Source organism: Protopterus annectens, chromosome 5.part0, assembly GCF_019279795.1.
Source record: "Protopterus annectens isolate FY-2018-M chromosome 5.part0, PAN1.0, whole genome shotgun sequence".
NCBI lineage: Eukaryota > Metazoa > Chordata > Ceratodontiformes > Protopteridae > Protopterus > Protopterus annectens.
Window position 1 is genome coordinate 507,391,840 of NC_056735.1, and position 25,066 is coordinate 507,416,905.

The 25,066-nt window shown below is 39.4% G+C and overlaps 1 protein-coding gene across 18 annotated transcripts in view; it reads left to right on the forward strand.

Annotated features, from left to right (window-relative positions):
• Positions 1–25,066, forward strand: part of ROBO2 (roundabout guidance receptor 2) — a 1,870,921-nt gene that overhangs the window by 1,604,747 nt on the left and 241,108 nt on the right. For all 18 annotated transcript variants that reach the window (XM_044072440.1, XM_044072432.1, XM_044072427.1 and 15 more), the window contains one exon: positions 23,735–23,923. In XM_044072440.1, the coding sequence (XP_043928375.1) occupies positions 23,735–23,923 (189 nt within the window). The remainder of the gene's footprint in view (positions 1–23,734; positions 23,924–25,066) is intronic.

The following is a 25,066-nucleotide window of genomic DNA, read 5'->3' on the forward strand; positions in this document are numbered from 1 at the left end:
CTCATAGTTAATGGTACTACATATACAGAACCTTTGGTTATAGCAACCTGCTGGCTTACAGGTTCAGTGAAAACTTCACTCCCCTGTCTCCACCACATATACCCCAGAGCATCCCTAACACCTGTCTCCCACCTAGTGTCTCTGAGGAGTAGGTCTTAAATGCCCTCTCCAAGACCAAAAACACAGCCTCTATGGGACCAAACAACATCCAGAGCTGTGTTCAGCATGGGTTAAAACAGGAATTAGCATCACCATTGAGCACGCTTTTCAGTCACAACCTAAGCACTGGCTTCATCCCAGTGGAATGAAAAATAGCTACTATCATCTCTTTGCACAAAGGGGGTGCATCCACGGACCCTGGGAACTATAGACCCATTAGCCTGACCAGCCTTATCTGCAAGGCAATTGAACAAATCACCATGGACCTTATTAACAAAGATATAGGAAATCTCCAAATGCTCAACCCCACCCAGTTTGACTTTGTCAAGGGGCAATCATGCCTGTTAAGCTTGGTGGACTTCTTTGAGACAGACACCAAAGCCCTAGATGAGGGCAAATCTCGCATAGGACCTACTTAGACTTAGCCAAGGCCTTTGACACAATCGCCCACTCAGGCATCATTGATAAATACACCCAGCTGGGTATCAACCCATATATTGTCAGCTGGCTTACTGATAGAACTCATATGGTCAAAATAGGGGACTGTACATCCTCCAGCAGACCCATAACCAGTGGTGTTCCACAGGGATCAGTTCTGGGAAGCTTACTGTTTGGAACCTACTTCTCCTAAGTACAGGCTAAAACTAAAGGACTGTGGCTGACAAAGTTTGCATCCTGCAAGAAGGTCTTAGGCAGACTAATGACTGGTGCCAAAGTCATGGCCTTAAACTTAATGCAAAAAATGCGTTATCATCCACTTTGGAAAGAGTGATGTTCCTGCAAACTACCACATCAATAGCAGTAACCTAAGCACACAGTCAGTGGTGAGAGATCTGGGCATACAGGTTGACAGCAAACTTAACTTCAATCACCTTGTCTCCACAGTGGTAAGAAGGGCATTTTATATTGCTCATCTCATAAGTAGGGTTCTTGCCTCCAGAAAAAATAGGTTATAACCCCTTGTATTCTTCCCTTATCAGGCCAATAATAGAGTATAATTCTGCCTTTGGTATGTTCCTTTCCAAACACCTGCAGCAATTGGAGAGAGACCACAGGGGTTCCTAACAAAGAACATTCAGGTCTTCAAGATCTGTCTTATACTGCCAGACTGAAATCATTGTCACTTTACTCTGTGTTGTACAGACTGCTCAAAGGTGACCTGTGCCTTACATATAGAGCTATCTCTGACTCAGCTTTAATGGAAATGCTGCACATTTGCAAGTCAAGTGGCACACAGGTCACTCCCTCAAACAACCTTAACAAGGTATGTGACATCAACAGAACTTGCTGGAGAGACAGATTTGTCTCACAGAAGTTGCCCCATTTTTGGAACAAGCTTCCTATTCATGTTAAACAAAGCCCCTCATTGGCCCTATTTAAGTGCAATTTGGAAATTATATGGGTACTTGGAAAGTCACCCCAGGGGTTCACATTTGTCCCTCTTGGACAGGGGCAATAGGTCCTGGTGCTGATTTTAGTGTCTGCCTGAACCAGACACCCATGGGAACTTGGGTTAAACTTGGCTAGGCTTGTAAGGGCCTTGGGTCTGTTAGCCTAGTAACCTCCTATGATCATATATCCTGACAATAAGCTTGTTCATTACCACTTGTTTGAATAGGCAAGTGTTCAGATTCCCGGTATCTCGATCTCCCATAACCACTTAGCTCCCAAGCCCTACCAGAACTCTAACTCTATAGTTCCATTATTGCTCCTTAACTGTAAAACTCCTTTCCTACTACGTAAACCTAAAACCTCCTCCCAATGCCTAACCCTAAGAACCCTTCTCGTTCCCTAACCCTAAGACCCCATTTTGCTCCCTTATCCTAAAACACCCTTTTTGCTGTTTAAACATAACTTCCCTTTCTGCTTCCTAACCTTAAGACTCCCTTCCCAATCCCTAAACCTAAAATCCCCACTGGTGCCCTAATACACACTGCCAGCCCCTCCAGCTTCCTCACCGTGGCTGCTGCACTTACCTCGCTGGAACTCAAGTAATATGATAAAATAAGTTGTAGTAGCTATTTACCTGAATTCATATTTGAGTTGAAGCATGAGCATCAGCCTACCCAAACTACAAAACGCAGGGGGGTTGAGCACTTGCGGATAAATAGCAACTCAAAGTCAGTGATGCAGGTTGGTAACAGGTAAGATGACTGATTCAGCAAAGGCAACTTCTCCACAAATAAGCCCAACTCACAAATGAGGTGGCTAGCTATACAACAGAAAATAATCTTTAGTTGTCTCTGTCTAATGCCATGTCATAATAAACAAGTAATGTTATGAATCATACATGTATTCATGCTGATAATGAATGGCAAATAAGTCTACTTTATGAAAGTTTCAAGGAAAAAAGCACAGAGTATGTGAAACTTATACCTCTCCAAAGATTTCTATCTACTGGCACGTTTCTGCATTTCTTACCATCAATAAGCCATTCAGTCAAAAATCCTAGCAGAATCCTATGCAGCGGAAAGGGTTAGCTGCTGGTTACTACTAATAAAACTCCAGACATTATTCAGCACTGAACTAGAGTTCTAAATGGCATATTCCATTTCATCAAAAATAAGATGTTATAAATTAAAATGACAATGTTATAGCCTTTCCTGATGAATCTAAGTAAGTTTACATTTCTTCCTCAGAATAATGGTTCCTCATTCACTTCATAAGGACAGACAAGCCCACTTGCTGGCATGGAGAATCGCTGTTAGTCCCCCCATCCCCATAAAACACAATTAGGGCAGGAATTTAGATACTATAAATAAACACACAAGATATCCTGTTTGTCTGCTTGCAGTGACAGGGGGTGGTGGTTCTAGCTTTGTATTATTTATATTATTTTGTCTTTGTGATTTGTACGTCTGTGGTGTAATATGATGTGATCCACAGTCTATAACATATTCTTCTTCTTCTTCTTCTTCTTCTTCAAGAAGTAGCATTAGAAAGCAGCTTAAAATGTTCACATCAACCAACAGAGGAATGCAAATGAAGAATTTTGTAAACAGATATATCCACGTCCTAAACTTTGCTACAGGCAACACTGTTGCAGCAATTGAATGTCACATTAAGTGGTATCTGCCTGGTAGCTGCAACATTACTGCTTAAACATTTTCTACTTCCTACCGACATTTTTGTCCTCCTTTCCACGTACCACATGCATTCTTTAAGTATTTCATTAGATTTTCTGTACTTATCCCTTTTCAGCCACCTGCCTCATATTTCCTCTGCACTTTTATTGAAGAAGTGATTTATTTGTTTGTTTGTTCTGTTAACCAAATTGCCAGATACTATTTTTGAGTGCCAGTCATCCTTTTCCAAGAATGATGCCTATGTTTAAAGGTAAAAGAGTTTGCTGCAGTAACTAGCTTGTTAACTGATGTCATTTAACAGAATCCAGGGTATATCTGCCAGGGACGAGAGGATCAATAGTCCATCCTGCTTTGCATGGGATTGGCTAGAATCCTTGCATTCCCTGTAATGCGTTTTAGCAATGTTCGACTCATGAACTACTGACATAGGCAATTGCAATTCAAAATATATCAGGTATGGTCTGGTCAGTGCTAGAAACATAAGCAACAAAATGCTAGAGGTTCACATTTACCTCACCCTTGAAGATATCTATGTCTATGTAATTACTGAGCTGGTTTCAGAACAGTGCTAACATTCTCTCCTTAGAAGTATGTTGTATCTAAAACTCCACTGTCTTACAGCAGATTTTGCATGATACCCACCTTACAAAATTTAAGGGTCCTACTGTCTCAACAAATTCACCTGCCATATCAGTGCTAACTACAGGTCCACTTCAGTGTCCACTACACTGCATATTGGTTACCTAAATCAATTCAATAAACTACTCATTAAGACTAATACCATTTATATTGGAGACTTTAATTACCCCTTAGTCAACTGGAGACCATGTGCAACCTCTGCTAACTGTATCCTTAGATCCTTTTCCTTTGCACATTTCAAATCCCTAGTGCAAATCTCTCCCACCCCACCATAGACATTAACTTTGTTGACCTTGTTCGTGCAGACCACTCACCCTCCTTTTCCACTCAGGTTGTCTGTAAACCTCCTTGATAAAGCAGGATTACATAGCTGACAATTTCATTCTCAGCATAGGCCTCCTCAGCCGTAAAAAATCCACAGTATTTTGGGATTATTCTAAACTCAACTTTTAACAATGTTTACATTTCCAGGACAAGAGCAACTGGCATATGCCACCAGGTAAACACATCCATGATGATGCTTTTGTGTCTGCCTATCCACAGAGTTGTACCCTATTATGAATCAATGTATATAAGAGGCTTTTCCCATCTCCAATAAGAACAGTAATAAACTCAAAAATAATCCACTCTGCTAAAAAGCTCATGACTGAAGAAGAAAAAAAAGCTCTATCTTACACTAAAACAGCAATTTAAAAGTATTCAGCAATATCATTGAAGAATACAAAGCCAGTTTCAAACTTAGAATTTTCTGATTCCAGTATTAAGGTCAACATCAACAGCTTTTTAAGTACATTAGGAAACTCAGAAGTGACACCCGCTTGTACTCTATATGTACCTCTAATGATGTATTCTTCTCCATGCCAGGAACTATGTCTAATATCCCATCTCCTACACAGTTTCTTGTGGATTTTCCAGCTTTTATCATCCTTGATCAAATGGAAAAATAAAAAGAATAGCCCCATGGGTCATGACAATATTCCAGAATGTCTGCTGCACCAAGCAACACGTAGTCCAGCCTCTCCTGTAAGCATTTAATGTTAGCCTTTCTACAAACTATGTACCTGATGCATGTAGAAGAGCCACAGTGGTTTCTGTCCACAAGGATAGTCGCAGTCCCACAACAGTCTTCAGTAAACTTAGGCATTATCCATAAAGCTGTGCAGCAATCCAGAAATGAATATATTTAGAGTCATGGTGGTGTTTTGCTACAAGAGGAATTGCAACCCAGGCTTTATAGCATCGCATCTATATCATAACATCATCGACACCTAAGCATCGAAAGCTAAAAACAGCGAACGGCCAAATCATCTAATTCTTTCCTAGGGAAAGAATTCACTTGGCCATCCGCAAACAAAATAAACAAACACACCCAAACATAGTGGGGGGCTTCACCCCCCACACCCCCCAATGTGGGGCTGCACCCCCCCACACCTCCCCTAACTAAATATACCAACTCTGAGACTGCTGTACATTGGGGAAAGGGCAAATCCCCGAGTATGGCCATGCAAATTCTTTCCAGAGGAAAGAATTCGATGATCTGGCCATTTGCTGTTTTAAGAGTTTGCTTAGGTGTAGATAAATACGCATTCGACAACCTAAGCTGTTGACAAATCAGTAGTGAACCAAAGCATCATAGTTACTGGTGTATGTCCCTTCTTTGATCACACTTTCTTTTTCATTTTGAGCTTTCCTTATATTAATGTTATGCTTGCTACAAAGCCACTTCTTCTCGCTCAATTATGTCTTTGTTTTCGTCTATTTGTATAATTTATGCCTTCATTGTCATATCATATGCCTATATAAAGTTAGTTTAGGCTGCTTGCAGTGTATTTTTGTATGATCATCGCAATGTTTAGTTAATCTGAATTTGCTGTCATTTCATTCAAATGGCTGTACTTTAAGCATCTTATCCTTCACAGTTGTTTCTCCTTAAATAGTCCTGTAGGTTTTATTATTTGCATCTGTTGAGATGTCATGTTTCTTGTACTGTGTTCTTACATTCAAAATATTTAGCATTCCAGCAAGGATCTATAGGAAAAATCATTTCTACTGAAAGGCTGAATAGTAATTTGGATTGGCTGCCTGATATGTATTACATTTCCGCAGTGCATAAACTCTGTTGTACTACAATTCCACACTTCCATAGTGATTTTTGCAACTGTATTCCTTGTTAATTGTCCCATAGTATGGTAACTGTTTGCAAGGAGCCATTTGCATCCACTCACTCTGCTTTAGTGTCTGCAGTCAGTACTGTGTATTGTAGTGTTCTGCTCCACCTGTTGCTCCTTTAACTTCATTCTGGGGTAATTCTTCTTGATTTAGTTAATTTACTGTGATTTATCTTTTCTTAACTTTGTATTCCACTTGGTTTCAGACAAATCAGAATGCCGTATTAGTACCCTATACTTCTTGTTCCCCCATTTCCCTATCAAGTCTTTCACATAGACATTGTACCCTTTAATTACATTTTTGGATCTGTTTGCACCAACTGCTCACCAGCAATCTCCTTTTCTTCCTTTTATTCTGATAGGCAAAAATCTGACTTTAACATCTTCCTCTCCTTGTCACCATCTTTTCCATCTTTTTATTTCTTGTTATGTTGCACTAAATGCCCTTATTTCAAACAGAACTTCCTCAAGGCTTATTCCTTCCTTGTTTTCTAGTAATTTTTACCTAAGTTCTGTCATGCCATACCCCCTTTTTGATCTTAACCAAGTTGTTTTTTTTCTGCTGCTGTGTCTGACTTGCCTGCTGTCGCAACTGATGCCAACTCCATTTCCTCCCAAGGCTACTAGCATTACTAAGCGTTATGTTTCACTATTCATGGCTACTACACGATGCTCATTGTGTTTCACTGTTGCAGTCCTGACTTGTGGGGTTTCCCACTGGTCCAACTACCAGAGAATCTTTTTCCTTCTTACAAGAGCAGGCTGATAACTTGTCTAACGTCAATATGTTTTGGGTATATAAAGGGAGTCAGCCGGCACCATGGCCTCACTTCTTTCTTGCCATCAGTGGCTGAAGCAGAGTGGCAGTCAATGCATTGGTTGGTCTGCACCAGAGAAGGAAGACATCTAAAAGCTAAGTACCCCATTGGGGAACCTTTAATGTGCCTTTTGACTAATGTCAGATAACGTTAATAACTGTCTTTGCTATGGCAAGCAGATACCACACTGGGACTTCCACTCTTTTTGTGTGATTTGTTTGGGGCAGAACATGATGTCCCCAACTGTTGGCTTTTTGCTCACATTAATAGCAGAACTGTAAAACATAGGGCCAAGATTCTAGCTAAACATCTTAGTGAGTCATTAGGCCATTCATGTACTATTTCATCTGTTGGTCAAGCTGAGGTAGATCTCCCTAGGTGGAAAAAGGAAAAGGGCTTCAGGTTTAGAGCCTCAGGTGATGCTCGCTTGACCTTAGCCAGTCCCTATAAGCTTGTCGTTATTGAAGAAGGTGAAGCACCTTCACAGTCCCCTACCATGACTGAGGTAGTGGTGCAAGCCTCTATTGAGACCTGTTCGGGTTCTGATATGCCTTCGGGTTCCTCTTCTTCCTTTCAAGCCGAAAGCCTCAGTTCATTGGTTGTGTCCGGTAGTACTATGCAGGCTTCAGCCTCTAACAACCATTCAAAGACCAATGACAGCTCTTTGCATCAGCAAGAGATTTCTTTGATTTACCAGTCACAGGAGTCAGTTGTCCATCTGGGTGAGGAGGCAGCCTTAGACCAAAACTGAAGGCTGCTCATACAAAAGCTACTCCCACCCTGTCTCAGCCTAGGCCTACCAGCTCCCACTCTCAGGCTTACCAACAAGACCTTGTCAGGTTGGTTGAGGATTTGATCTTCTTGGTTAGATCCAGATGCCATCTTCTCCCTGAGTCCTCCCCAGGTAAAAGAAAAAAAGGAAACCCCTCCAGAAGAATCTTCTGATTTCTTGGACTCAGATGATAAATTTGATCAGGAAGAATCCACTTTTGAGGAGCTGCATCCATTGCTTCCTATGAGGGTTCTTACTCATAGGAAAACCTTGCCTCAATGTCTCCCTGAAGTTCCTTAGGGGGAAACTTTGCATACCTTGAGGGGAACACATCATATGAGAAGCCAAGGACTACCTCCAATCCAAGACGAGGATTAGAGAATTTCTTAATCTCCCTGAGCACAAGCCTCTTGCCATACCCCCCATCTTAGAGGTGGTAGACGATGTCTTCCTGGATTCTTCCTTGCAACCAGACTCTCTGTCCCCCTCCAGCCCCCACCCAGCTCCTCAAAAACCTGACAGATTTTGCAGGGTTCTTGATTCCCACAAACACCTTTTTAAGAACCCTGTAGCAGATCCTGATGTTATGACTCCAGGCCTAAAGGAGCAAAAGCTAGCTCTACCAAAAAATCCCTTTGTCTACTGACAAGGAAAGCAGAGCCTTAGACAGATTTGGAAAGAAAACTGGCTTGCAAACATATTGTGAATAGTTTTGGGAATATTGGTGGACGTAGATTTGCCGTGAAAAGTTTTTTTAAATGTTATACCACTGGTATAATCTATGCCCTTAAATGTCCATGTAACAAATTTTATTTTGGTCAATCTCAGAGAGCGTTCAAAGTAAGACTTCTTGCGCATGTAAGAGATATAGAAACTTTTAAAGAAACTAGTTCTGTGGCAGTTCATTTTCACCAAGCACATCAGGGTTCATCTGTGGGCTTATAAGGTACCATTTTAGAAAAAGTGGATGGTAATAATTGTGAATTTACTGACACTTATTTTAAGGATATACTTTTATATAAAGAAGCCATCTATATTCTTAAATTTGATACTCTTATACCTAATGGTAAGAATTCTGAACTTAATTGGAGAGTTCTTTAATTATGCTTGTGATTTTCTCTAATTGAATTTTTATCGAGTAATTGATTGTGCTATTTATATGGAGTGTTTTTTGGGTGTGTATTCTCCTTTGAAGGCATTCCAGCCGAAACATCAGAGAGTGAATAAAATACTTCTGGATTCTACTGGGTTACTGGTCTTCTGGTTGTTTTCCTATTTTATTCTATTTTGTTTTAGTTGTGTATTATTAGATTTGGAAAGAAAGTCTACACCTCTGTTACCCTCATCATGAGGGTTTTGAACTGCCAGTTTCATATAGTCAAGTACCAAGAAGGTATTCTTGTGCAGATGAAATAAAAATTGATGGGCATTGAAAGCAAAGGCCTTTCAAAGGAATTAATGGACCCATGCATCTCCTGCTGTCAGCTGGCAATATGCTCTCTGCAATGTGGCTATAATGCTTAGGAACCTTCAGCAGGGCAGGAGTCACAGGATCTGTCATCAGAAGACATGCCTGGCTGTTGGAGCAGGCTCTTTCAGGACACAGCAAATCCCGTCTTCTTGACGCCCTATTAGACAAAGATTTCCTTCTTGGTCCTGAGGCTGAAGCTGTCCATAAGAAAATGGAGGGTAAGGCCGAGTCCATGCAAGCAGTCAAGGACTTTCTTCAGGTCCAACCCCCTTGTTTCAGCAGAAATTACCCTACCATGCATTGGTCCTTTCCAGCCCCACAATCTAAACCTTGGCAAAGGAAACCCCATAGGGAAAGGAGCCAAAGACAGCACCAATTGCCCAAACAATGGCAAACAGACTTCCAAAAGACATGGGGAATCATGTTCCCGGGTCCCTTGCAAGGAGCAGTTCCTGACTCTTGTATGGTGTTTCTACCCCATCACTGTTACCCTCCCCTTCCCTATCCCCTGCCCTGGTGGTTGGGGGAGCAGTATCACAATTCTACAAGAACTGGGCTCTCATCACCAAGGACCAAAGGGTGCTAAACATCATTTTAAGGGGTTACAAACTCAAGTTAAAATAACCCTTGCTTCACTCAGACTTCCCAGACATTCCCTTAAACCAAACTTCCAAGACCTTGACCCAAATGCAGCTACTTTGCACTCAAGGCTCTGCGAAGCCTTTACCAGAGTACTTACAAGAAAATGTTTTTTACTCCATACTCTTCCTTGTGCCCAGAAAAGAAGGTACCTGGCAGGCAATTCTGGACCTATCAAGGCTCAACCAATTCTTACAGATTCCGAAATTCAGGATGCTAACTCTGTAAAAACTACTGCCCACTGTCTCCCCCAATGACTTCATAGTTACCCTGGACCTAAAAGGTGCTTACCTCCATATTCCCATAGAGGAACCAGACAGAAGCTGCTTACTCTTCAGAGCAGGTATCAGGCACAGAGTCTTCACAAAATTCTTGGCCCAGTGATAAGTTCTGCATGATAAAGGGAATTCAGAGTTACACTTACTTGGCTGATTGCCTCATTCAGGCAGGCAACAAGCCTAGAAAAGCTCAGAGCAGACCTACTTTATACCCAAAATCTTTTAGCCTCTATGGGGTTCACCATCAATACACAGAAATTTCAGACAGACCCCACAAAGAAGATTGTGTTTGTAGGATCTTACTGGACTCAGCTCTTCAGAAGGCCTTCTTACCTCCAGACAGGATCACCTTCCTAACCCTGTATTTGAAGAAACTCTTGGTCAGGAGTTATCTCACAGCCAGGGAGTATTTCATGGCCCTGGGAAACATGGCCTCTAACATTCTCATGATTGTCCTGGCCAGACTGCATATGAGAAAACTACTGTGGTACCTCAAAATGTGTGGTGCCAAGATTCACAGTTTCTAACCTTCAAGATAAAACTGCTTCCTTGCCTCAGGAAGGAGTTTGCCTGGTGGCCCAAGCATGTTTACTCAGTCCAGGCCTCCACCTCATGTCCATCCCGCAGGACCAAAATCTGACAACAGATGCATCAGAAATAGTCTAGGAAGCCCACCTCAACTGCTTCATACTCAAGGCAGATATGACTCCCAGTTTTAAAAACAAGCACATCAATCTAAAAGCACTTATGGCAGTCGAGAAAGGCCTGATTGCTTTCCAAAAGAAATGGAAACCCAGAGTCCTCCTAGTGAAGGCAGACAGTACCACAGTCATGTGGTACATAAACAAATGGGTGGGGGGGGGTCGGTCTTACCTGCTTTGTCACGTAGCCATGGACGTTTGGGAAACAGCACACTCCTTAGGGCTACACCTCATGCAACAGTACCTACTGGGAGAAAGCAATCAGCTAGCAGATGACCTCAGCAGGTGCCTATCAGATCCCCATAAGTGAAATCAGGAAGTTTTCTCAGCATAGCCAAAAAATGAGTTATACCACTAATAGACATTTTTGCCACCAAAGAAAATGCTCACTTGAAAAAGTTTTGCTTCACAAACAAAATAAAGTCAGCCTGGAAGACAGATGCTTTCTCTTTCCCTTGGACAGGCCTTTTCCTCTGTGCTTTCCCCCATACTACTGCTCCTCAGGGTATTGCTAAAAATAAGGGAAGAGGGCCCAAGAGTAATTCTAATAGCCCCAGACTGGCTAAGGCAGCACTGGTGCCCTGCATTACTCAAGTCTAACCAGCACATTCCCTGCTGCCGCAGGGAGTGGACATACTAATGCAGGACAATGAAAGGTAATACACCCCAACCTGCAGACACTCAGATTGTCAGTAAGGAAGGGGCCAGGAGACCTAGCACTAGGAAGTCTTACTCTGTCAAATGGAAAAATTCACCTTTTGGTGAAGATAAAAGGAACTAAACTCTCGTCTGGCTCAGATTCCTTTCATCCTTCTAATTTGTGCAGCTTTTTTAAAAAAAAGATCTCTCATTTTTGTTCATTACAATCCATGCCTCAACTATTTCTGCCTGTCTGCTTTCTCACCCTTGTCTCTTTTCATACCACCTCATTCTATTGAAACTTTCCCTTCCACCCTTCGAATCAGCTGCTTCCGCTGAGATGAAATTCTTGACCTGGAAAACTGCCTTCCTAATAGCCATTACATCAGCCAGAAGGGTGTTGGAACTTCTGGCCCTTATGTGTGTTGAGCCCTTCATCATTTTCCACGCTGACAGAATGTCACTCAGGACTAAGCCTTCCTTTATCCCTAAGGTGGTGACAGAGACTTCTTTAAATCAAACCATATGCTTTCCTAAATTCTTTTCCAATCCCCCAAAACAAGGGAGAAAGGATCTATCATTCTTTGGATATGCATATGCAACTGCATTGCTACTTGGATAGAACAAAGAGTGTCAGAAAATCAGACCAACTGTTTGTGGCTTTTGCTAATACCTGTCAGGAAAACCAGTTTCCAAAAAAAACAATTAAATGGATCTCTCACTGTATGTCCTTTTGCTACAGCATCATGGTAAGAAGCCACCTGATGCTATAAGGACACATTCAACTATAGCCACTGCTACCTCTACTGCTTTTTATAAAGGGGTGGCCACTAAGGTCATTTTGGAAGCTGCTGCTTGGTCTTCTGTGCATACCTTCAGAAGACATTACCATCTTCTTACCTTTTCAAAATCCATGGCAGGATTTGCCACTGCTATTTTGCATTGCAGGGCATACTTGTCTCTCCCTAAATCATCCATCTTCACTTCTTTCAGTTTTGGGAATCACTGCACAAGTTAGGACTGCAACAGTGAAGCACAAGGAACACTGTACAGTTGCCTACACTTACCATAAACATAGATGTTCGAGTGTATTCAATGTTGCAATATTGTTTCCCTCCCTCCTTCTCCTCTAGTCTGTTGCATGGTTTAGGACATTCCCCCTCTATTTCTGGGTGATCCCCTCCTCTTCTTCCTTTACAACTATTCTGGAATCCAAGTTTCAAACCCTGACCTCATATGCATGCTGGGGGACTCCTACTTGGTGGAGGCAAGTAAGTACTGAGATCATGGCACCAGCAGACTCCCTTTATATCCAAATGTAGTGACGTCGGATAGGGCATTAGCCAATTCCTGGTGGAGGGAAAAAGAGACTCTGGTACACGGGCCAGCCAAGGGCTTCTACAGCAAAAAATCCTACAAGACAAGACTGCAACAGTGAATTCACTTGAACATCTACATTTATGGTAAGTGTACACAACTGTACTTTCTTTGCTTTCCATTCTCTCAGTCATACTGCTTTTCAGTATTTATATTTGCCTCAGTAGTATCCTTCATCCCTTACTTTGTTGTCCTGATCATCCTCCACCCCATCACTTCCCCTTTCCATCTTAGTTTAAGCTATCACAACTCTGATGCCTTTTTCAACACTACTGTCTACTGAGTTCTAAAAGGTAGCCTGTTCTCACATCACTAGTCATTCTCTTCTCATGTCTTCCCTGTCTCTTACTGGCATGTGTCCTGCTCCGCCCCACTTCCTGAGCCAGTGGTTGCACAGGTGATTATTTTTCAAATTGGCATTGCTGGCTTTAAGGACTGGCTGCAGTACTGAGAAGGCTACTCTGCTCCCAGATGCCCATTAGCTAGCATCTTACTCCTTATCAGTCGTTGTACAGTTTCAGCTGCCAGATCATTTCAGCCTACTTGGGCCCAATGTGTATGTGCTTGTGTGTGTGTGTGTGTGTGTGTGTGTGTGTGTGTGTGTGTGTGTGTGTGTGTGTGTGTGTGTGTGTGTGTGTGTGTGTGTGTGTGTGTGTGTGTGTGTGTGTGTGTGTGTGTGTGTGTGTGTGTGTGTGTGTGTGTGTGTGTGTGTGTGTGTGTGTGTGTGCGTGTGTGCGTGTGTGTGTATTCTGTTTTCCTGCATTTGCCAGATTCATAAAAAGAACTGTTTCTACTTTAAGCAAATTCTTTCTTTGTTTCATTTGAGTGCAATCAGTTCCTTTTCTGATGGATCTTCTTATACAGCTTTTTAAGTTCTCTTTGTGCTCTACCATTTACCCCTCCAGGTTATGTATTGGTGATGCTTTGTTTTTTTCTACTATGCTTCTTCTCTTACACCCTGTCCAGTGTATTCCTGCTTTTCTACTGTCGCTGTCCTTTTCTAGTTCTGGGATATTTTCATATATCTGCTTGTTCTTCTTTACCATCCATGTTCACTGTTTTGTTTCATTTTCTTGTTTCTCCCCTATTTCTGCTGCACTTTTTACATCTAGCTGTACTTTCCCTGTCCTTCAGTGCTCCCTCCTAGCTTATTCCTTCCATTGCAGCATCCTTATCACCAGCTGTCCTCCTTGTCTCCTGTCATTTTGTACATTTTTGACTTAATTTACTGTGTGCTGTTATCCTTAACTGTAGTTCTGCTGGTCCTGTCTTCTGTACTCTCTACTCCTGTTACATCAGTCTTATAGTAACTTACATCAATCTTATAGTAACACCATTCATCCCAATTTCTTTTCCATTTCCTGCTCTATTGTGTACCCCTTTCTCTTTTCAAAATTTCCTTACTGGCTCTCATCAACCACACTTCCCTTTTCTGTTCTGGTGGTCGTGCTGCGGTAGCGTTGTCGCCTCACAGCAAGACGTTGTCCTGTTCGATTCTCAGCTAGAGCATCTACTGTGGAGTCATGCGTGAATGGGCATGCTTTGTTGAAGGTTGTGCATTAGGTCCGGCAACTCAGCACGTAAAAATCAACTGCCAATCATTAGCGGACCGGAGTTCCGCTGTGGTGACCCCTAACCGGGAAAAACTGAAAGACACAACAACAACAACAACAACATGGTTCCTGACCTGGAGCACCCTTCCATTGCAGAACAAACTATTCCTGCATTACTTATGAAAAGCAGATGTGCATGTGCTGTTTGCTATGGTGATGGTGGTAATGTGGTTTGTTGTTCGCAATACATTAGGGAGAATGTGTGATCCTCTTTTATTGCAATCAGCACTTTGATTTAATTTTGCTCTCTCCATTCTGTCTAGTATTTCTATTCTAACTAAAATGCCTCATTCTTACAACTTGTACCACATCTTGGGAAAGGTTTCTTAAGATAGTTCAATATTACTGCAGGCTTTTAAGGAGAATAACACTAATTATACAGAATATTATATCCCTAAAGTAGCAGAAAGTATTCTAAGAACTAAACCAACATGGGAATGGAAAAAGGAGATTCTGCCAACATGGATGACTGCAATTAGGGATGCAGACAATAAGCAAGAGGGGGCTGGAATTTATTTGAGAAAACTGGCAAAGGAATCAAGGTTTTGGGAGCAAATAACTAGAGAGAGAAAGATGATACAATGGGAAGACGCCAAGAATTTATTTGGACTGCAGGTTTGCGATTACCTTCCCTATCAAGGATTGATATCAGAGTATAGGCAAAGAGAAAGAAATAAGGGAGTTCTAAACAAAAGACCGGCGCTGATAGAGTTTTTAACAGAATCTAGAATGGAAGCTGCCATTAAAAAAGGAATAATTAGTAGAGCGTATAAAATATTGTATGATAACTATAAGGATCAATCAGAGGAGGTTAGAAAGGTTTGGGAAGAGAGCTTGGACAAACAATTCACAAAAAAAAAAAACAAAAAACAAAACAATGGGAGAATATATGTATGTTTCCCAAATATGCAACAAAATCTAGAAGATTTAGGATTTTTGCCTGGAAATGTTTACATAGATATTTTTATACCCCAAGTAGACTCCAGAGAATTTTTCCTCTGGCAGACAGCAAATGTTGGAGGTGTGAAGGGGAAGAAAGAGATAATTGGGAACATATTTTCTGGGAGTGTGGTGAGTTGCCAGACTTTAAGGATTCCCTGTGGAATGCACTATTGGAGATGCTGGGTGGGCAGACTGGTCTGACGAGTAAGGTGATTTTTCTGAGATATGATACAGAATCGGAATTGCCTAGACGTGGTAAGGCCTTGCTGTGTCTAATAATGGTGGATGCCAAAAAAAGCAATTGCTAGAAAATGGAAATCAAAATCTAAACCAACTGTACTGGAAATAATGAATATAGTAACAGAGATTAAACAATTGGAATTTAGATCTTTAGAAAAGGGTAGGAGCAAACTACACAGGAAAAAAATGGGAATTGTGAGAACAATACATACGAGGGAGGAATGAGGGTTAAAAGGCAGTAGGACTTAAATAAACTATGTAATGTCTGAGTGAGAAAGACTGGGTAGATTATAAGTGATGTATAATGTCTGCAACTAGGAGTGTGCCAGTATGGTTTGTGATGTAATATGCTTGCAAGTAGGATTGTACCGGTGTAGTTTATTTTCATTTATATAAATGTATGATTGCCTGTGTAGTATGTGATGGTTTAATAAAGATATTTCTTGTTTTAAAAAAGTTAGAAATGGAATAATTTATGTTGTATTGCTTAGGTTATATGATATGTAGCAATATATGTGAAGTGTAATGATTATGCTAATATAGTTTGATTACTTTTATATGACTGTAAATCTGCCTATGTCACAAGTGATAATAAAATAAAGGTGTCTTTGTTATCTTGAATTAGATCCTGACGCATCAATACTTTAGACCACGTTTTTAAGTGAATGTGAAAAAAAGATAATCATTTCTTGATAAAATCTACAATAGCGAAATAAATGTCAGAATTTTATTCAGACTGAACTGTGAAATACAGTCCTGCTAATAATGTAAGAGGACTCTGTAAAATGTGTTCTTATTTTTTTTTCTCTGCAAAATTTATTCTTGAGCTAGAAATCCTAATGCATCAAGTGGCATAGCAGATTGAGATACATTTGTTAATTTCATGAAGGGAAAACTGCAATGATACTATGATTATTAAGGAACATAAACATGTCTTTTTGATGATCACACTGTAGGTGAGGTGATGTCTGAAATGCTCTGGGTCATCGTAAATCTCATACAACCTCTCCATTCAAAATGAGAAACTTCTTATCATTGCCTTTTTTTGTACAAATACTTAGGAAATCAAGAAAAGTATGGATAGCAAGTGTTTTACAAAAGTAGCAGATTGCAAATTTGTTTTCCCATAAATAATTCTGCTGTAGTGCTGCTAAGGAATTTTAAATTAAAACTATTGTTCTTGTGACTAATGTCAGAGGGTTGTAAAATTAGATTAGTATTCTGGCTGCAGAGCTGGTATCATTAATATGCAAATGCATAGAAATTAATGGGTTGAAAACAAGAACCATGTAGTCTCTGTTGGGATTCTAATAGAAATGGGCTCTAATTAGAACATGAAATGCTGCACCTATTTTTAAGGCACATTAGGTAACTAAACATGATCAGAGACATGAATCTTCAGTTGTTTTAGCTTTTAAATACAGAAATACTGATTTTGTACAGAGAAATTGATAAGGGAGAGCTAAGACACCTGTTGTTGAGTTTATAAAGTTAACAAAATATTTTCAAACCACGTGTATGCACCCAATGATATATATATATATATATATATATATATATATATATATATATATGTATTTGTGATTTGTATATCTGTGTATATGGATGTATACATATATACACACACACATATATATGTGTGTGTGTGTGTGTGTGTGTGTGTGTGTGTGTGTGTGTGTGTGTGTGTGTGTGTGTGTGTGTTTGTGTATAGATAGAAATAGAGATATACAGATATTGATGGATATTGCTGCGGGTACAGATAGAGTAGATACAGATATACATGGATGGATGGACTGACTAACAAGTGGATAGAGGGACCTGAAAATACTCCATGAAGCTCAGTATTCTACCACAGATAATAAACTCTCAAATAAAGAGAAAAGAAAGAAAGAAAGAAATAATAGATCAATAGATACATAGATAGAATAATAGTGTAATAACACAGTCTTTGCTCCTGTGACAGCACAGTTTTTTTTCTTGGCAGAACTTTGAACATGCATTTATGTTAGAAACAGCTGCAAACTTTCACTGTGAAAGAAGCAGTCAACTCCAGTGTGTTTAATTAATTTCTGTCCAGTAAATTAGTTTTGTTCTTCATTACTCTCTGATGGGAGGAAGCCATTAAGTTTCATTATATTTTGTCTGTGGGAACAATGGAGCGTTACAGGTCAGGAACATCCCTTGTCTTATGTTCTAATTAACTGAGCTGACAGCATTGTTCCAGGGACACCTGCAGTATATGAAATGATTATGCAAACTTTAACTTAGTTGCCACAAATGATAAACCTGATAAGTATCGTAACAGGTGACACACAAGGAAACATCCACACATAAAGACGTAAGTGAAGTATCACTTCTGATCTAAGTAATTATCGATTATTGGGTATTTGAAGAAACAGAGATATATTACCTCATGAAAATAAATTATCCCGTGTTTAATTTGATCTGTAATTTACTATTTACTATAGTCTTATGCTTTACAAAGAAATATATAAAAATGTAACTTGTAGGTAGGGTTAGACTGTATAAAGTTGTCACTGCAGTTTTTCTAAGTACTAACTATATTAAAATGCATCAGTTATTGCAAGTTTCATTGTGATATTGTATGCCCTGTTGTAATATGACTTGAATGTTTTCTTTTCTGGGTAGAGCCTATCATCTATATCTGAAATTTTAGAAATTACTAGGGCAAATCAAATGTTTACTTGAGTAGTTTTGTGCTGTCCACACACACTGCAGAGAAAGTACAGTTTTGTAAGGGTAGTATATCTGTAGGTACCTGAGCACAGTAAGTTTGTACTGCATTAATGACTGTACAGTAATATTTAAAGTACAACTAGATGAATGGCTTCTTGTCAGGTACCAAGTGTGGTGCAGGCATTCACCTCTAGTTGCTGGTTATCTTCCACCAAACTTTGCTGTAAACAGGAATGTAATGTTTACCATCTTTGTACATTTTGAGCAGTATGTTTGCCAGTAAATGTGCTTGATCCTACCATACCAATGAAAGGGGCATTGTTTGAGTCTTTCATTAGCCATATAGGACTCTGTTTTGAGAGTTGCTACTCTACCTAAAGTAAGGGATACAGTACTAACCCCAGCACATTTCCTTCACTATAATAGACTACTGATTGACTACTCCAAGAGTATCTAAAGCACCAAAGTTCCCTTCTTCTCTATACACTGTAATGCAAAATAAAGACTGCTGTTTTCTAGGATAGCGGGCACATGTCTGGATACCAGTCCGAGCTCTGGACCTCTCTATGGGGACAGATGGGCGATAGCTCATACTGCAGTCGCAGTATTGCACTCAATCATTGTTATGAGATGTGTCCTGACATAAATTCAATATATTTCTATGTAGATGTGGAGAATGTGAGAACACAAAGGTGTAGATGTAAGAGAAATAAAGTCATGACTCTGAAACTCAGAAGGAGGTTGCCACATAGCATTCAACACAGCAGAAACTAAATCTCTTCTGTTTCTAAACTGTACATCTACCTTTAATTTTTGAGAAAGGTATGAATGAAGGTCTAGACTGCAGCTTTACAAGTACTCTGTGTAGACATTCATGGATTGTTGATGAGGCAAAGTTGGTCTGACTGCCTGGATTGATCAATACTCTTTGTATATAATTTTAGTTGTCTGTGGTCATTTATGATGCACAAAAATCATCTCCAATTTGTTCAGTGGGCAAGGGTGGAAGAAACTGCTAGATACATAAGCTGACTTAGGGTAAGTTCAGATACAATCTTGTGTGTGAAACAAGGATTGGCTCTGGCTCATTACAAAACCTTGTGATTGTAAAAAAAAAATAAAAAAAAAATAAAAAAAAAATATTACGTATAGTTTCTAGCACATTAAGGACTGCAGCTCTGATATACTACTTGCTGAGGTCATGCCTACCAAAATGAGGTTTCCAACATAAAAGCTTAAGACTAGTTGAGATGGCTAGGTTAAAAAGAGGTAAGCTGAGATGTTGTCAAAGTATTCAAGTCTGAAACAGATGGTATGAATCTCCTGGGTGGCCTATGGTGACGTATTCCCTTAAAGAATAATTTTACTGTTTTTTTTCTTTTAATATAAACCAGTCTGGTGTGGCTAAAAGGTTTAAACAACTAATAGGTGCATATTAACTTAAGAGATAGTTTGCTCGTGGATTAGCAGATAAGAATGAGAGAGATCTTAAATGTTTGAGGAATGATGGTGCTGTTGATATCTAAATCCATTTTCCTCTACCAGCAGACAAATCTTTCCTAATTCTCCTTGTAAGGTGTGTGTGTGTGTGTGTGTGTGTGTGTGTGTGTGTGTGTGTGTGTGTGTGTGTGTGTGTGTGTGTGTGTGTGTGTCTGTTGGACTTCTTGCTCTTTTGCACACAGATATTATTTTTATTAGAGTAAATATTCAGCTTGGATTTTTTTTTTTTACATGAGATTCAGATGGAACAGTGGCACTTCTTTCTGTATTGCATGACTGTAGGAATGGAGAACAAAGGCAAATTTCTCCTTTCATGTCTGCATAAGCTAAGATACCTTACCTGCCTTGGATATTGAGCAGCTATAATGATGAGGCCTAACTTTTCTCTAATTGCCTTGGCAAGCACTTTTTTGAATAATTAAAACTTGAGGGAGTATACTAAGATGTTCCCATTTCCAAATGAAAGAGAAGGCACTGGTCAGCACTTACTTTGTGCATGGATAGGTTCAGCAGAAAGCTGTCAATTAATGTTTCACTTATTTGTGCACACATAGCTGGTGTATCCTATTTCTTCATAATCTGTAAGGTTATTACCCTGTATTACCTCCATTCAAGCTGTTTGCATCAGATCCCACTTAGGTAATCTTTTACAACATTTTGCTGGATAGAAATGTACATTAGAGTAGGAGAATATTGATAATGATTATATGACACCAAACAGATGATCTTCCTCATGTCTGTCCTGGATATAGGACCATCATACTGAAGGATGACATACTTAGATGCACTAAGGAGGACTGTTGCTTTACTGGGAAATTTCTTTAATATGCTTATGAAGGACTGTCTTATGTGAGTGATCATTTATGCAAGGAGTGACACTTTGCAAGTTGATGCATCCAAAGTCCCACCCAAAATTATATGGGAAGAAAGAAAGGTGGTATTCAGATGGTTCAGAAAAATCTCTTGGTTGTGTAAGAATAGATTATATTGATAGAACCTTTTGTTAAAGCCCCAAGGAGATCTTTACAACCAAGCAGTTGTTATGCTCAGGATAAATACAAATGTCCTCGAGTTGAGATGGAAAAATACTGTTGCCAGACATATGAAGAAGACACTAAGCAGTCAGGAGAAACCAAAGGTTAAAGAGCTGAACTGAATGTGGAAGCAGCCAGCCACAAATCTGCATGTCCTATGAGTGTATATGTAGAGGTAGACATCCTTCATGTCTCAGGAAATTAGCAAAGCCTTCTTCAAGAATAGGGACAAAATGGACTGCAGACAAGGCATCTTCAATTTTTTTCACCATCACCTATTTATTTACACATGACAAATCTAGAATAGACCTCTACAAATTCCCAGCCTTTGGTACCCAAAAAAGCATTGAGCATCTCTGACTTGGGTAAGTTCTGTATTGCTCTTTGTCTACAAACCAATGCATAATAGGCAGGGTTGAATATAATCAAATGCAGAACATAGGAAGAATGCCCTTGGAGGGAAGAAACTGCCAAATTTCTATTACATATGTAGCATCCATTCTCTAAGACTCGATGAATCAAGGTCAAGATAAGCCACTTTATTTCAGTCTATAGTAATCTCCCACCCAGGTCATAGGGTTTTAGAAGAGTATAAAGAATTTAATGGGAAATAGTTACAGAAGTGGCCCTGTATCAGCTGAAGGGGCTCACCCTTCCTGCCTATGCCATGTTGCCCATCTTTGTCCAGTTTGCCATTCCAAGATTGCTGTCTTTTTTAGAATTGACATTTATACTGGTCAGTCTCTTCTGTTTTCTGTAAAAAGGCATTTGCTTGTTGGGGATAATTCCTTGTTCATTTATACCATTGCTAGTGAAAACATTGCTTCTCAGATTGAAGGGTTTTACCTACATTATCCTCTTTTTGGAAACCTTCTGCAAAGGTGGACTAAGGAAATTTTCTTTATCAAGAATCTCTTTATCCAGGAGGGTGTACAATATGTGCATCTGAGTGAGCATATTTGTATGTATGTTTGTGCATGTGTGAGTGTGTGTGTGTGTCTGTGTATGGCAGTTTTTTTTCTATTCAGTCCACCTGTGTATAGTACAACTTGCTGTTTTTTTTTTCCAACATGAGAAGTTCCAACTCATTTTTTTTATCTGTAGGAGACGGTAAATGACTTTAGAAGAGGGTAAAGGACTTTTCTGTTGTTTGAGGAAGTCTCACTGTCACAGAGTGTGAAGATCCCTCTTTACCCCGAGGCAGTAACTAAGGAATGTCAGTCCTCACCACTGTCTCCAGTAAGGGAGTGTCAATAAAAGCAGGAATAGAAGTACACAATTTCCCCTAAGAGTACACCAAGAACAGTCCCCATACTAACCATTGCAGAACACAGTGTCCAGTTCTAGGTGTCTAATACACTCACTCCTAAATGTCTGATATTCGTACATACACACACTCTTAGAAAAGACTGACACAGATTTACCTGCTATGTTTCTTTGCCCAGAGTACAAGGTAATGGCTGTCACCAGTCAAGTATCACAATACCCTTCAAAAGGGCTGTTCAATTATGTTGGGTAAAATAGATATTGAAATAAATGGTAGCATGTTTCTCAAGCAGTAAGGCTTTTCTGAGTGGCCATGGTGTTATCACAATAAGGATAGACACTCTCAAGTTATTAAAAATATTAACTAAATAAGCAGCCACAATGAGAGGTAGTAAAACATGTAATAAAAAATAAAAGGATTTAAAACATATAAATACTGAATAACTGATTTCAGTAAACATCAGCATCTCACACACAGGAAATATGAAAACAATACTGTAAGGTAGATCTCACATTGATTCTAGAAAACCTCTAAATATCTAGCCATAGTTCCCTGACTATCTGAAGATTAACTGCCCCAATTTAATCTAAATACTTTATCAAGGCAAGATTATGCTCTTAATTCTGCAAGGTAAGATGAGAAATTATGTCCACACTCCAGGCTGTTGTCTGTCCTCAGCCATTGGAACAACTACTCTCCTGGAAACAACTGGACTACTACTGCTGAACAGCTCTGGAAAACAACAGTTGAACAATAACTGAACAACTGACTCAGAACCAGTTTTTTATAGCAGATCTTTTTCAAAAAATAACAGGAAGCTGCCATGGGAATTTGACTCTCATATCAGACTTTGAAAAGTAAACAAACAGCTGCAGTGAAGATTCTATTCTACCAGCACACAATGACATCACATGTAGGTCAGCTGACTCTGGCACAACATACATTCAGAATTCTCTTCACAAAGAATACATACATTTGGTCAGCCAGAAAAATACCATTTGACATTCAAACATCTTATATGAATCAGAGTGATAATCAAAAGACAACATTATAGCTAATTGTACTGGCATATGTAACACAGGGTAATTTACAATTATTTACAATTATTTACAAAACTTCAGCCAGTCATGATGGTATAGATAACAATATTTAATATAATCACACAGAGTTTGAGAATCTGTTTAAAGCAGCATTCTTTGCCATCAAATTGACCTTCTGGAGATTAAAATTTGATCACACAATGCGAATGGAAACCAAGAAAAATGCATATATGCTGAAGTGGATGAGAGAATACCCACTTTTTGCAGACTGGGGCTGCCATATTTGCACTTTCTGCTGTAGCATCGCCTTTCAAACACTATAAGGACAGGAAAATGCTGATCTGTTTGCCTTACTTATTACTTTTACTTTTCTATAATGGAATACTTGAATTTGTCATAAATGTTTAGCACTGTATCATTGCACCTTTTTAAAATGAAGATTTTCATTACTCCAGTGCACAACACCCACAAGAATGTCAAACAAATGCAGAGGTGTGCATCCTGAGTGCAAAGACATGCTTATTTCAAAACTAGAAGCACTCAGATGCACTTTAGATAAAAGTAAATCAATGTCAAATGGCCCTGTTCTACAACTGTGTATACACAACAATGAGGCAAATGTTTATTTCATTATTTCTGGAAAATGTGTTGCAGGGAGTCACAGAGATGTGATCATGACTGGAGCAGGAAACAACAACAGTATCACAGAACAAATCACTGATGTTGTGAAACAGCCAGCCTTCATTGCTGGCATTGGCGGAGCCTGCTGGGTTATTCTGATGGGATTTAGCATCTGGCTTTACTGGCGCAGAAAGAAAAGAAAAGGCCTTAGCAACTATGCTGGTAAGAAGTTTCAGTGTCTCTGAAATGGCATTAAAAATAAGGTATTATGACCAAAATACATAAATTCAAGGTATGCCATATTTATAATTGAGTATAAGAGAGATAACATTATAGGCATTGTAATAGTACAAGGCATGGTATACTCTGACTAAAACTTCAGTACATTAATGTTTTGATTTCAACATGGTTGTATCATTACTACATTATACTGATCAACATGTCAACTGTTTTAGATTATGCAATCATTTCTATTTAAACACTGAAACCATTGCATGTATATATTGCTGCATGAATTTTTCTTTTTTCATTTTTATTTTTTGATATTGACCTGGTATTTATGAAGGAAAATGTTAATGCAGGTTTAAATTTATTGAGTAGCATGAAAACTCTAATTTTGTTTGACAATCAAGTTTTTTTTAACAGCTGGGAAAAACAGCATAGTGTTTACTTTACAAATGCAATTCCATGTATAGTCACACCTTGAAAAGGGTTTATCTACAGTTTAAAATGGAATAATGTTTTACACCTCTACTTTCTTCATGCCTTTGTCCTCTTTTGTTGATGTCTGCTTTGGAGTTACACCTGATGGATTTCTTGAACAGATAGGCCTTGTTACTTTTAGGAAGATACACTATTATTCTTTGAGTCATGCTGCTTTGTGGAAATTTGACAAAGATGAATATTAAAAAGTGATGTTCTCTGATGTCATTATTCATGCAGAAGACATTGTTTCATTGCGCTGTAGAATGTCATTATCTGTACACATGTGTCAGCATAAAGGTTGCACAGATGCACACACACACACACACACACACACACACACACACACACACACACACACACACACACACACACACACACACACTTATGTATGTACAGGTTAGTTTCACATAGGCTGTGTTCTAGAAGTCTGCATGTGTCATGTTCCTGTCAACTGTTCGACAACTACATCACTTCATTATATATGTTAACCTCTAATTATCATTATGTTGACGCAAGGCTGCTTAATTATCTTCAGTCTGTCCATCCTTCAATCACCTGCCCGTGGCAAAGGATAGGCAAGTTTGGGCTGACAGATGCTATTTCCCTGTGGGACAACAGTTAAGACAAGATACTATCTTGTGTTAGCTGGACCATAGGAAA